The sequence below is a fragment of the Neolamprologus brichardi genome, chromosome 11, assembly GCF_056152115.1.
Source record: "Neolamprologus brichardi isolate AB-2024 chromosome 11, ASM5615211v1, whole genome shotgun sequence".
In the NCBI taxonomy this organism is placed as follows: Eukaryota; Metazoa; Chordata; class Actinopteri; order Cichliformes; family Cichlidae; genus Neolamprologus; species Neolamprologus brichardi.
Window position 1 is genome coordinate 11,790,012 of NC_142114.1, and position 12,736 is coordinate 11,802,747.

At 42.2% G+C, this 12,736-nt stretch overlaps 1 protein-coding gene across 1 annotated transcript in view; it reads left to right on the top strand.

Moving 5' to 3' along the window:
* zfpm2a (zinc finger protein, FOG family member 2a) overlaps window positions 1-12,736 on the top strand; it is a 120,070-nt gene that overhangs the window by 32,221 nt on the left and 75,113 nt on the right. Inside the window, exon 3 of the mRNA XM_006794782.2 lies at window positions 6,148-6,249. Within this exon, the coding sequence (XP_006794845.1) occupies window positions 6,148-6,249 (102 nt within the window). The remainder of the gene's footprint in view (window positions 1-6,147; window positions 6,250-12,736) is intronic.

Here is a 12,736-nt window from a genome sequence, read left to right on the forward strand (position 1 = left end):
CAATAATGTTTTCCTTTTGTTCTCTGGGAAAAGTTGAACGGCGCAATTGTTCAGAAATTGCAATTACCAGAGACGCCTCGGCCGCTTCACCCTTTGTCTCCTCCGTAATGTGTCCCCACTCAAACTTCAAAGTACGAAGCATATACTTCTAATAACCCAGCAGCTATGAAATAGATGGCGCGTATTGGTGGTTACAACAAGAAAAAAAAAAAGTAGTACAACTTCTGAAAATTTTCAAAGAACCTTGTCAGTGCCATTTGGTATTCCCTTTGTTTAAGGAACCGGGTCTCAAATCTCCTTTCCCTGTTTATGAATAAAGACAACACGAAATACCAATCCATAATGTCAAATAGTACTTTCCCTGAGCACTTCTAATCTGTTCCTTGTCATGCACGAGCCTTACTAGTCCGATTTTTTTTGTATTACTTTGCTATCTCAGCTTACAGTAGCTAAGTCTCCCATTGCCTCCTAAGACCCAAATGATGTACTATCCAAATTTCTTTTCTCCTAGTGCCAAGTTGTGTGCAATCATCAGGTGTAGCCACTTTCCCATGATCCCTTCCTCAATTAGATCTGTTTAAAACTAATGTCGGAGTGGCTTAAATTTACCCCACTTATGTGAAACTGCCTTGAATTAAACGGGACGCAATCCTGGCGGCATTAAATGGTTTAAGTGTGTTATTCCTCGACTATAGGAGGCAAAAGAGAGCCCCCCCTTGATTAACTAAACCCTCTCAAATGTGATGGCGTGCTGTAATTAGCCCTGTGCGGACTTGAACGTGGGTTTTAAAGCAGCCACTCATCCCATGGCCTTTATCTTCTGCTGCTTCCCGGAGAATAAGGTCTCCCGTGTAAGGTTCCTCCACTGAGCAGTAACTCTCTGGTCTTAGCTTAGCCTTGTATCTGTGTAGTCACTCTCTGAAATGGGCTTGTCAGGGGGACCTAAAACCTCCATTAAAAGTTTCAGTCTATAATAGGTATTAAAAAGCTGTAGGAACACAAAGAGGAGTACCAATTTTCATTAACATATGAAGCACTTATTAACTTTGATCAGAGTGCGGTGAAGTAGCAAAGCCGCTTAAAGGCGCAAAGGTCAAGAAGTTGAATGCCACCAAAGACTCAGCCATTTGCCTTACCCTTGCAGAAAAGGGACTCCCCAGATAAGTGCGTGGAGCACCTTGACGTCCCATCTTGGTCTGAGGCTCAGGAACCTCAAAATTAGGTGACGGTTGACTCCCTGACCTGTTTAGTTAATAGTGCTGTGGCTCTCACTGGGTTTTGGCCCTTTCATTGATTTAGCTTGTAAGGTGCTGTTGGCATCTCTCTCTCTCAAACACACACACACACACACAAGGGCCTGTTAGCTTGACATTGGCAACAGAAATGACAAAAATGCTTTTAGGATCATCTTTTTTTTCTTCTTCAGACAAACAGTAGAAATGATTAGTCCTGCATCAGTGCTTCCTAAGCCCTCTGACTTATGACCCATTTAAACACAGCATTGTCCTTTTGTTAGGCCTCACCAGTGGTCGCACATGTCCAGTTTAACAAAGGAAGGAGTGATTTTATTCTTTTGTTTTTGGAGACAAAAAAAAAGTTCAAACAGACTTCAAATGCAAAAATCTATTAAAATAAAGGCAAATTTGTATATCAAGAACATGTGTTTCACATCATCCCAGGTAATTACTCCAATGCCTCTATTAGACAGCTTCATTCAATACTCTGCAAGTTAATGTTTTATTTTGGATACACAATTCAGTGATCAAGAATTAAAATACAGTGCTTTATCACTGATGGGACTATCCAGCTGCACATGAAGTACTCAAGTTAGACCTATTTTGACCAGCTACACAATTTAATCCCTCGCATAATGCGTCATGATCGTCAGTAATGGGCAGCCCTGAATCGTGTGGATATACGGTTACAGGTATGAGCAGCCCCCTGTCAGTTCAGCTCAGAATAATGTCTCTGAAAATGAACAAGTTTGGTGGAATAGTAGCACCCCAGAGAGACTGAACACTGTTTTTAATATACATGGCTTTTTGAGGGGGTCTGCCTCCCTTTCAAGACTTCTATGAGGAAGGGGGAAAGGCACACATCTAAAGAAATAACCTTGGCTTTCCCTTGCTATTAAACAAGAATTTTTACCTCAAACAACCTCTCCTGCTCGGTCAATTTCACATTTATGGAGCTGTGCTTGTGAAGAACCCTACAGATGAACACGCTCGCTCCCACACAAAAGATTTATACTCTATTGACACACCTGGCTCCATAATTGTGAGAAAGATACCTTTTTTTATATACGCTGAGTGGCATCTTTTTTTACTGAAATTGTGAAATTTCACCTTGCTGTTTCACCCCCTCTTTTATTGTTGGCTATCTGTGAAGTTCAGCACAGGGTGTTGCCACAAGCTGTTCCCTCTGAGCGTTCCAAGTGTTTGTCTGATGACAAATGACTTCCTTACTTAGCACTGACAGTAAATTTACATGTCATTTCACGTGTCTCATTTCCTCGACGTAAAACAGCTTTTCGTGAAGTTACATTACACGAGGGTTGTTTTTTTTTCAGTTCGTTTCTGAGGTTGTTGCGGGTGTCAAGATACATCAAGTTAAATGTGAAAATTTACACTCTTTTGTGCCGTTCTCCTCGAATTACAGAGACGATGTGGGCAGAAATATTCTATCACAGCTGAAGTGAAAAGTGAAAGCAAAGGACTTAACACGGTAAATAATTAAAAAAAACCCACCTTGAACTTTCAAATAACCTCTCGGTGAGTAATTTGACTTGCGGCAGCCACAGATGTACAGTAACAAGGAGAAAGTGGCACAATTAATTATTCTTTGTGCGACACAGAAGTAATCTGAATCTCCAGCAACACGGGAGAAAGATCTCCTTGGCTCTTTCACCACAGCTGCCAGTGCCCAGAATGGTAAATGTGGAATTTTAATGCACAGTTGATGCTGGAGAATATGGGGAAATGCTAATTTGTGGTGCGATAAGATGAATCGAGTCATCCCTTTAGCCCCATTTGACTCAGTGGAGGAAATTAATCATTAATGTTTGTTAAGTATGACAATCTAACTGGGCCAGATCTACATGCTCAGAGACTGAGGCAGAGCGAGATAAAGACCCAGGCTGCAGACAGGGAGGAAAACTGCCAGATTCTGTAATGATGGGAATTTATTGGCATTTAAAGAGACAGTGGCAAGGCATTTCACTAATAGCCTCCCTCCATTGGAGTGCTCTGCCTGCCACAAATTGCATGCAATTCAGACCTATTTTTCAGATAGCAGAGAAGTCTTACAGCTATGCTTGACTTTGGTGAAAAAGGTTGCTTCCTTGAATTGACTTTATCTGTATATGTGACGCAATCTGCATCAGCAGCCAAATATGCAATATCAACGATGCTGACGAGGGGGGGTGGGGGTGGGGGGGTGGGGGGGAGGCATACCCCTCCTGATATTACATTTTGAAAATCATCGCCAAGCTCCAACACCAGGAAGCATGTGATGGGTTTAGAAATGCGACACTGGGTTAAAGTCATCGAGCCCGGGATTTGGTAACCTATAGAACTCTGCAATCCCATAGGAATACTTAAAAATACTTATACACCATCTTGCAGAAATTGCAACCTGTCTCAGGACTCAGTGGTCAGGATTAGAGTGCCCTGAGCTCCTTAAAGTCGCACGCGAGAGATTGACATTTTCAAGGGCTTCCTCGGCAGAGACAATGCTAAAAGGGAGGGAAAAAGCCAATATGACTTTGTTGCTACCTTGCTCGAGGAATTGTTTGTGTAAATCGCCTATAAGCTTATTGACCTGAATGTGTGGCACGCTGCGTGTGACTGCGATTTGGCTAGAGAGCTGTCCTTTGATAGAGCAGCGATAGAGCTGATTTTAACAGCTCACTGGCTCCTCTCGCATGCCCGCCAACCCAGAACCCAGCAGGCCGCCTCGCCTCCCCAGCCCTCCCCGTCCCTTCTGTTCTCCTCAGCTTTCTCTCACTCAGCCTCAAGTATATCCATCTGAGCGTGCGGGGAAAGGAACCTAAGCCAGATGTAAATTATGATCTAGGCGATAATGTAGAGGATGATCATTGACAATCTGTCCCCTTTGATAAGACTGCAGAGGGGTTTCAATTCAAATGATGAAACAAAGCAGAGGCTCGATTACTCAGATTGGACCTCGGTGAATGAAATGGAGCACCTCAATCAATCCATTTCCATGTTGTTTTAAAATCCGGGGCAGGGGGGGATCTCGACATTTCTCTGTATTCCAGGTTTTATCTCACTGACTGTACTGTAAGCAAAGGAGTGCTGCTCCAGCACTGCTTCCTCTGCTCGCTTTTTTTTTCTTCCTAGTGACATTTGTGCAGGAAACTTCATCAAAGCCCTGTGACATTGTTCCCTGTGAGGTTGCCTGGGCGATTGTGTTTAAAATGCACTGCAAACTGTGTTAGATAGAAGGCAGAAAATCCTTAATCACTGCTTAATTAAGGAATCATCTTGTAGCTTCATTTCCCGGGCTGTAATTAAACACTTCCAATACGTTTCGTTACAGGGCTTAACATGTTCGCCTGAGATCAAGGTAGTGCCTTTAATGTTATCTCACCAGCTTTTTTTTTTCTTTTTTCAAACTGCGCTCCATTGGAAGGAACTGTTGATATACGCCTTTGTTATCCTCGTCATAATACGAGCCTGGTATGCTAAAGAGGTTCTCCAGGCCCAACAATAAATAGTGGGGGAATTTAGTTGAGTGGGCTCGTGATAATATACTGGGAGAGAGGAGGAGCAGGGGGAAGAAATTGCCAGCCCAAGCAGACACTTGCATAAGCAAAAGTGGGTCATAATGACCTCATGTACTGTAAGTAGGACATTTCTGCAGACTTCCCTACAGTATCGCTTTTTTTCTTCGTGCACACATCTTCTATTTTAGTGGGAGATAGAAAGCTGACATCCTTTTGGCAATGTTCGCCGCTTTCTTTGAAGTGAGCCACGTCAAAAAAAAGGGGAAAAAAAGCTAAACAAGCACAGAGTATGTGCTTGATCTGGAGATTAACCCGACTGAGGATGGCCGGCGCTGAAGTGACGTAGTGTGTGTCCTGTGGCAGTTGTCACTTGAAGGTTGATAACTAAGACTCAGAAATGTGTTTTTTTGGGAACTGTGGGGGGTGAAGAACAGAGGCAGGTGGGGTTACAATATATTCATATTTAGGTTTGCTGCATAAGGTATAGATTGTCCTGTCGTCATATATTTGTATTTAAATCTACATGCCCCCTCCCGCCCCTGCTTTTCCCTTGTGGTGGCGTGTAGTAAGCCACTGGAGCAATCCAGGCCTGTCCTTGACCATTCACTGTTGGGTTTAAAACATCAAAGGAATGAAAAAGATGGGGTGACAAAAGTGAGAGGAATGTACCTCCACAAACCATCAGCCCCAAGCAGGTTTGCTCTTACCTGCCCGAGTCTGAAGAGACACCAACCACTGTGTCAGCCACATTGGATTTATTTAGAGCACCACACTTGGGGCACCTACTAAGCTCTGATTTATGTGCCTATAAACTTTTGAGTACAAACTGTGCTTACCGTAGACATGCAAAAATAGATTTTCTTTTACAGTAAGTGCGTCTACAGTGAGCGCGTCTACAGTCTTTTTTCTTTTTTTTTGTAAAACAAGGTCTTTAAGCACTTACATCCTGGAGAGAGATACCCAAATATCCCTTAGCATGGTCTGTGTGAGCCTTGGGACTGTAAATCAGCCCCTACATCCTATAACACACATTCTAGCTCCCTCCACAATAGATCAAACGGTAATAAATAGCCACCTCTCTCCCACACATTGCTTTCCTTCCTGTTCCATTGGGCTTCCTCCTGTTCCTGCAAGCACTCATGGGAACTCCTTTTTACATAAAAGTGTGCAGCTGCATGTGGTGAATGCACTTTTACAAAATCATACACGGAAACACACACGTCACATTGTGGTACACTTAACTGGTACAGGGAGAAGATGTTAAAAAAACCAAAGTCTGCATAATGCAACGATTCATTAAATTACATGTCCGAACATTAAATTTGGAGAGAGTGCTGTTCACTTTGGGTCTTGTGTGCATTGTGGGACTTAAAGTGCTTTTTCCCCTCTTTTACTTACAGGAGAGGAAGATGGCAATCGAGAGGCAGGAGAGTCGGAGATGGATGGGCAGGGGGAGAAGAGCAGGCACGCTGCCATGGGGCCAGAGGAATGGGATGGTCCAAGTAAGAAAAGCATGAGTATTACTTTACAAGACAGGCTTTCAGGGGTCATTTGATAAAGTTATTGTTGAGTAACTGAAAGGCATGCGGTGTAGTTCGAGGGAAGGTGATAAAGGGGATAAAATATTATTGTTTCTAAAAATGATTGCCTTGTATAGTAACTATATAGCTACACAATCGTGTCAGAAGTCTGCTGCTCGCTTGAAATGTACGTGAAGCCACCATTCGGTTAACAGTAAATTAAATTGTCGACAACTGCTTCCTTAAAGACATTTTTTTTAAAGAACTGAATAATGCAATGCAGACGCAGCTTTTGAAGAGTTTACAACACATTTTTTTTTATCTTGTTTGCCCTTTTAGTAAAAGTAACTTCATCAAAATGATGGATAATACATTGAACAAGATAGTTGCACGGCAATTACTGCTCAGCAATAGCCTGCGCCCGCACTGCTGAACACACAAAATGTGATTCCTTTTAATGCATAAAATGACCTCAAGAATTTATTGCAGGTACATGCGTTTTTTGGGGGGGGGGGGGGGGGGGGGGGGAGAGAGAGAAAAGAAAGAGAGAGCGGGAGAAAAAAGTGGATTTGGGCAAGTTGTGCTTGCTAGCTCGAAGCCCCCCGGGGTGTGTATTTTATACTGACAGTGAATCAGTGTTATCGCACCTATCAGATAATGCATTTATCATTAAATTTCACATTTGCATTTAAATCTGGGGAAGGAAATGAGCATTGCTGGCTAAAGATAAGAGCGCCGGGACGACAGTAATAAACCATCACTGTGATCAGTCAGGAGACAGGGCTGAGGGGGTCAGCTCAGAACTATGGGGGCCATGACAAAAAGAAGGCATCACATGTAGAGGAAAAAAAAAAGGCCCCCTTTTTTGGCAAGAAATGCTGAGCTTAAAAATACTGCTTTGAAAAGGAGGGATGGATGTAGCATGACTGGATGTATGACTGACTGTAATTATGCTTTCCCCCTTCTACTTAGCCATCAGAATGAGAATTAGAGGCTCAGAAACACACTGCTGGACAGGCAGCGGGGAGGGAGAGGAGGGGGACTTGAAGTAAACTTTCTCTTTGCATACAGCGAGGACAGCTGAACTGCAGGGGAAGTGATGTGAGACATGATGCCCATTTCATGTTTTGCTAAACCGCAGCATGAGTGGTTCCAACTTATCAGAGGACTTGGACACTTGTGGCCCAATCTCTGCTGTATTGCTGCCGGAAAAATGACACTTAGCACCTGGCTGCACCCAACTTTAAGCAAACAAGCTTTTATATTGTAGCGTATTGTGTGCGCTTCGCAGCCGGGTCATCGGTTTATAATCATCTTGTTTTTGACATCTCTATGATACACCTACCAATTAATGAGCGACTAAGGCACCCGTGCCCCCCTCGTGTGTTTTCTCAATGGGCACCGCGGAGTAGACCGAAATTAATCTTGGCGCATAATAATGCCATTCACTCTTTCATCATGGCTGCCATGAAAGGTCATTTCCCTTTTTAATTTTTCCCATTGTGCTGGAAAAGTCAGATGGGCATGTTATAATTTGAATAAAGAGGGGGAATCAGACAATCAGATAGGGACATTCGAAATGACATGACTTCCTGTTGGAAGCGATTAAAAGCAAATTTATTTAGTTTGTAGACTGTCTCCCCTTTAATCTCTTTGTAAATGTTCAGATAGTTGAGCATTCAAAAGTTCTTTGTTATTCTTTGGCTTAAGTTTAAGCAGCTGTGATTATGATCACCAACAGATAATTTTTAATCACTGCGCGTGTGCATCTGAATAGGACGTGTAATGGCCATTACATAAAAAGAGAGTGAAGCCTTTTAATGAGGTGGGCTAACTCGGTACATGCCCACCTGCTTTGGTGATTCTATTGAAGCACCTCCATACCATTTCCCTTTTGCTGAGTAACAACAAAAGCCTTTACAATCTACATCCTGTAATTGAACTTTTTTCTTTCTTTTTTTTGTCCCTGCATTTCATCTCCACTTTAGTAACTCATGTCAAGTGCTGTCCACGATTGGCCCCTGTTCTCTGATTGTCTTTCTGTCTGGAACAGCAGAGAAGCGTACTGAATGACTCACTATTAATCTGATAGCTGGCTCTTCTCTGTTGTTCAGAGTGCTGGGTCTCTGATGTGGAACACCCAGCGAGTTCCCTTTCTCTCCCCTCATCTCTACAAGTATGTCCTTAAGCAAATCTGCACACTGATCTTCTGTCTCGTGTTCATTTCTCGTCACGGGTGTTTCGCAATCAGCCGCTGATTTGCCAGATAGCGTGTCATGCTATTCTATTCATTTTCATGGACTGCCTGTGATAGGAATCTGACTCCGTCTCTCTCGATTCTCTCCCGCTTGCTCTCCTCTAGGCTAATTGGGAATGGTGTGTGTTAGCTAGCTAACTCTGCTAATGAACTTGTTCTCATCCTTATCTAAATGCCTTCTCATGTAAACCACACCCCGCTTTGGAAAGTGAAGAAAATCCAGGGTTCGTTAAGAGTGCTGTAATTGTGTTCGCTGCAGTTTCAGCTCAAGTGTCTAGTCTGTGTGTGCATTTGTTAGGGTACGCTGTGGACCACTAAATTTAAGAATTAAAACTAATATGTAGCTGAAGAAGCAGCACATACTCAGATACGGCACTGTATTGTCCACTGCTAATAGGATGTGGTTTGCCTTCACAGCTTATTATGCTGCCCAAATGCAAATAAATACAGTGTGCACATGCAGTGTGATGTGTGTGCTAACAAGTTTTATTGTATTTTATTTCTGTAGTGATACAGTGGAAAGCATTTCCATTGATCACAATCTTTTTGCAGATTGAAGCATGATGAATGCCATCTTTTGAACTGATTGTGATTGATTTTAGCATCTACAGGTGGATGCCCTCTGATTATAACACGTTGATTAGCGACAAAATTAGCAAGAGTTTCAGACTTGTGCATCCCCCCCCCCCCAATAACTTTATTGTTTGCCATAGTTTTGCAAATTCTAGCATTGTGCCAAATGATGCATAGCTTACTTTCCACTCAGAATAATTAGTGAAACTGCACAACAAGCTGTCAAGGTCTAAAAAATCATCCCCACTGCAAAATTATGACATGGAGTTTTAACAGGATAAGAAAGACTTAGCAGCTGCTTAGATTTTGACCTTTTACTAAAAAAAAAAAAGAAATGGCCCATAAACTGTCCCAGAGTGCAACATTATATCACTGGAATGCCTCAGAGAACTTTAGAAGCAGCATTAAACATGCTAGTGTTTTGAATTGAATTAAGCTGATCTACTGTAGCTGTCAGTTTGCCGCTAATGTCAACAAACAATTTCCCAAACTGATTAAACTGGATTTGAAGTAGATGTGACTTGCATACACTGACATCAACATCTAAGATATCAGCCCTAAAACACACTTAAAATGAGCCACGCTGTAAAGAAGGAGATGCAGAAGGGGCAGATGAGTGTGACAGAGTGGTAACAGAAGTAATGTGATCACCTTGTCCACAAATCTCTTCTCTTGGCTTGTCCCTGACGGCCGGCATGGCCCAGCTTGCTCAGCTGCTGATGCCAGCTGGGCATCAGCCAGGGCGAGGCAGGGGTCAGCTGAAGGAGTGGCCATCTGAGAATCTACCTGACAGTGGGACACAGACACACACACACACACACACACACACACACACACATCACCCTGAAAAAAGATATCCATTTATATCCACCCCCTTCTTTTCCCCTTTCAAGACATCAAACATGCACATGCTGAAAACGCAGCCTCACTCAGATGTAAAAAGTCTCGAGTCTCATTTTTGACTCCAGCCAACCTAGAACGGTCTGTGGCCAATCCATCTTCTTCCAGTCGCCAAAGGAAAAAAAAGGAAAAAAAAAAAAACAATAACCATTTCAGGTTTAATGCACATATGTCATGCTAGGAGAATTGGAGGACCAGATGGCCACGATACTGTGGCAGGTGCCTCAACAAATGTTTGCGATTGCCCGTGCTGCTATTTATATCGTGGTGAAACACAGACATGCAAATATTTGCAAAAGGACAGTGGGCCCTTTTTTGTTGGGAGACAAAGTGATCATGAAAATAAACAGATGGGATGAAACCTTTTGGGCATCAGTCACATGAACTTGGACATTCTTTTGGTTCATCTGAAGAAACTTAGTGGAAAAATTGACCAAAAAAAGATAAAATGAAGGTGAAGCGGTGACAGTTATATCTTATATCTCCAACATAAGGCCCAGGGGCCACAATCAGCCTGGCAAAAACTCTGGCTCTAGATAAAGGGAAGGATAAATTTTGGACTTTTACCTGTATATTTATAAATTTTAAAACTTGTCATGCTGATAAAGATCTCACCTAGAGCCATTCATACTGTAGTAATAAAATAATAGATAATCAGAAAAGTACTACAGAAATATCTGTTTTTTAAGAACGTGTCCACAATGAAATCAATAATAAATATGGGACATTTTCTGTGGTTTACAAAAAAACTTTCCTCCAATTACAGGATGGTCTGGAATATAAGCACGTTTATTTCTTACAGTTTAAGCCCAAAGAGTCGTTCTTCATTTACTAGAACAGCATTTCTTTATCACGTTGAAAAACAGAAACATGTTGAACTGAGGAAAGTGTAGTAATTACTCTTATATTGACAAATTTAGGCATTAAGTCTTTACGCTAATAGAAAGATTTTTTTTTACTTGCCGAGCCCACTTAAGGTCAAAGTGGGTGATATGTGGTGTGGACCACAATGTGAAATGTTTGAGATTACTGAGCTCGGTGACCAGATCTTGGCATTATAGCTGCAGAATCCTTTCACCATTCAGTCCCAGCTGAACTGAAAGTAAACCCAAACTATGTAGCACTTAAAAGTACAGATCGACTAAGAAAAACAACTTTTAAATTCTTACACAGCAACAGTCCGTTTAAGCACAGTTCAATCAGGTCGCTCTCAGTAAACAAGGCATTTTCTAAGTCGACACCCAAGTCCATTATAAAGTCAGGGTGTCGTCAAGGAGGGAGGGGCGAGCCGAAATGAGGGAGAGAGACAAACGGAGCACCCAGATGCAGATTAGGCTGCAGAAGATGAGGGTGTAAAAGGGATTTAATGGTAGGATGGATTAGAGAAATCCTTGTAACAATGTTAAATAATTATGGTTCCAGCCGAGATCAAAGCGCCATTGATTGAACCCCTCAAGCCTTCAGCACACAGAGTCTTGGAAAGCAAAGATTGGTAAACTAGTGCTCAGACCACTCCGGCTGCTCCAGTTAAATTGGATTGGAAATATTAGGATATAGATGAATCCTTCAGGAGGCTTTCGCAAAGCTTTTGTCACCGGAAATGTAGCTTGGGAACGGTATGAAAGGTTTGATAGTGTACTGTCTCGACAGAATCATAAGACGAGGGTGTCGCAGCTGTCTCCACTGATACCTAAGCGTTTTAAGTAGACTTATAGACACACTTGACTGTTATATCAGCAAACTGAAAACTTTCAGCGCAGGCTTTCATTCAAGGTTTTTATTTTTTTATTTTTTTTTTTACTTTTTTTCCCTCTCTCTCCCCCCGCTTCGTCTTGTAATCAAGAAATTTGGACGTGCATCATGGCAATTCTCCCGCAGAAAAGGAAGGTTTTATCTCGCTCCTCCAGGGGTTTATTCAAAGTCTTCTGACAAGTCTCACAAAACATGAATGACACTGAGATTGCTGATACTGATGATGAAAGTCCATCATCAGCTTCTCTGTGAGTTCAGGGCCCTGAGTGATGTAAAATTAAATTGCAATCAAAGTGCTGTGTGTAAACATTTGTCCGCTTCTTCTTCTTCTTTTTTTTTTTAACAAATACATTTATTTCTTAAGAGATTGTCGATGAAGGCTTTGTACTCTATGCATCACCTGTGCAAGGAGAAAACAGCCCACTTCCCCCCCAACCGCAACCGCCATCACCACCACGTACACACTCGCAAATGCACAATGTGTGATTATAGCGATGAAATATGCAACAAGAGATTAGACAAATCACTGTACTCCTGTGCTGCATCGACTCGATGCAAATTTAGTCACTGATCCGCTATACTAAGAGGCTTTATGGAGGAACTTCATGGCTGTTAGTTATATAATCTAAAATAGGACAAAAATGCAATCACTGTTCTTATCATGTGAGGGAGATGTCACTATATCCAGTTCTAGTTTTGTGTGGATACGTGGGAGAAGGCTTTAATAAGATCATTTACTTCCAAGCGTTTTGTCCACAAATCAGCTGCTTTTTGATTCCACTTCATGTGAAAAAGTCCAAATAAAATAAATCGTCGCTAAATATGACAGTCGTAAAGGGCAAGTTGGTGGTGCTGTTTCTACCCTCCACCCCAGGGGGGACTCGACACCCCTGGCGTCTTTCTTTAGCTCTCTGAAAGTGTGTTTGTTCTGTAATGCTTACCCTCCCGGGCACCATAGCATTGCAGGTTTTTCTTTTTTCTTTTTTG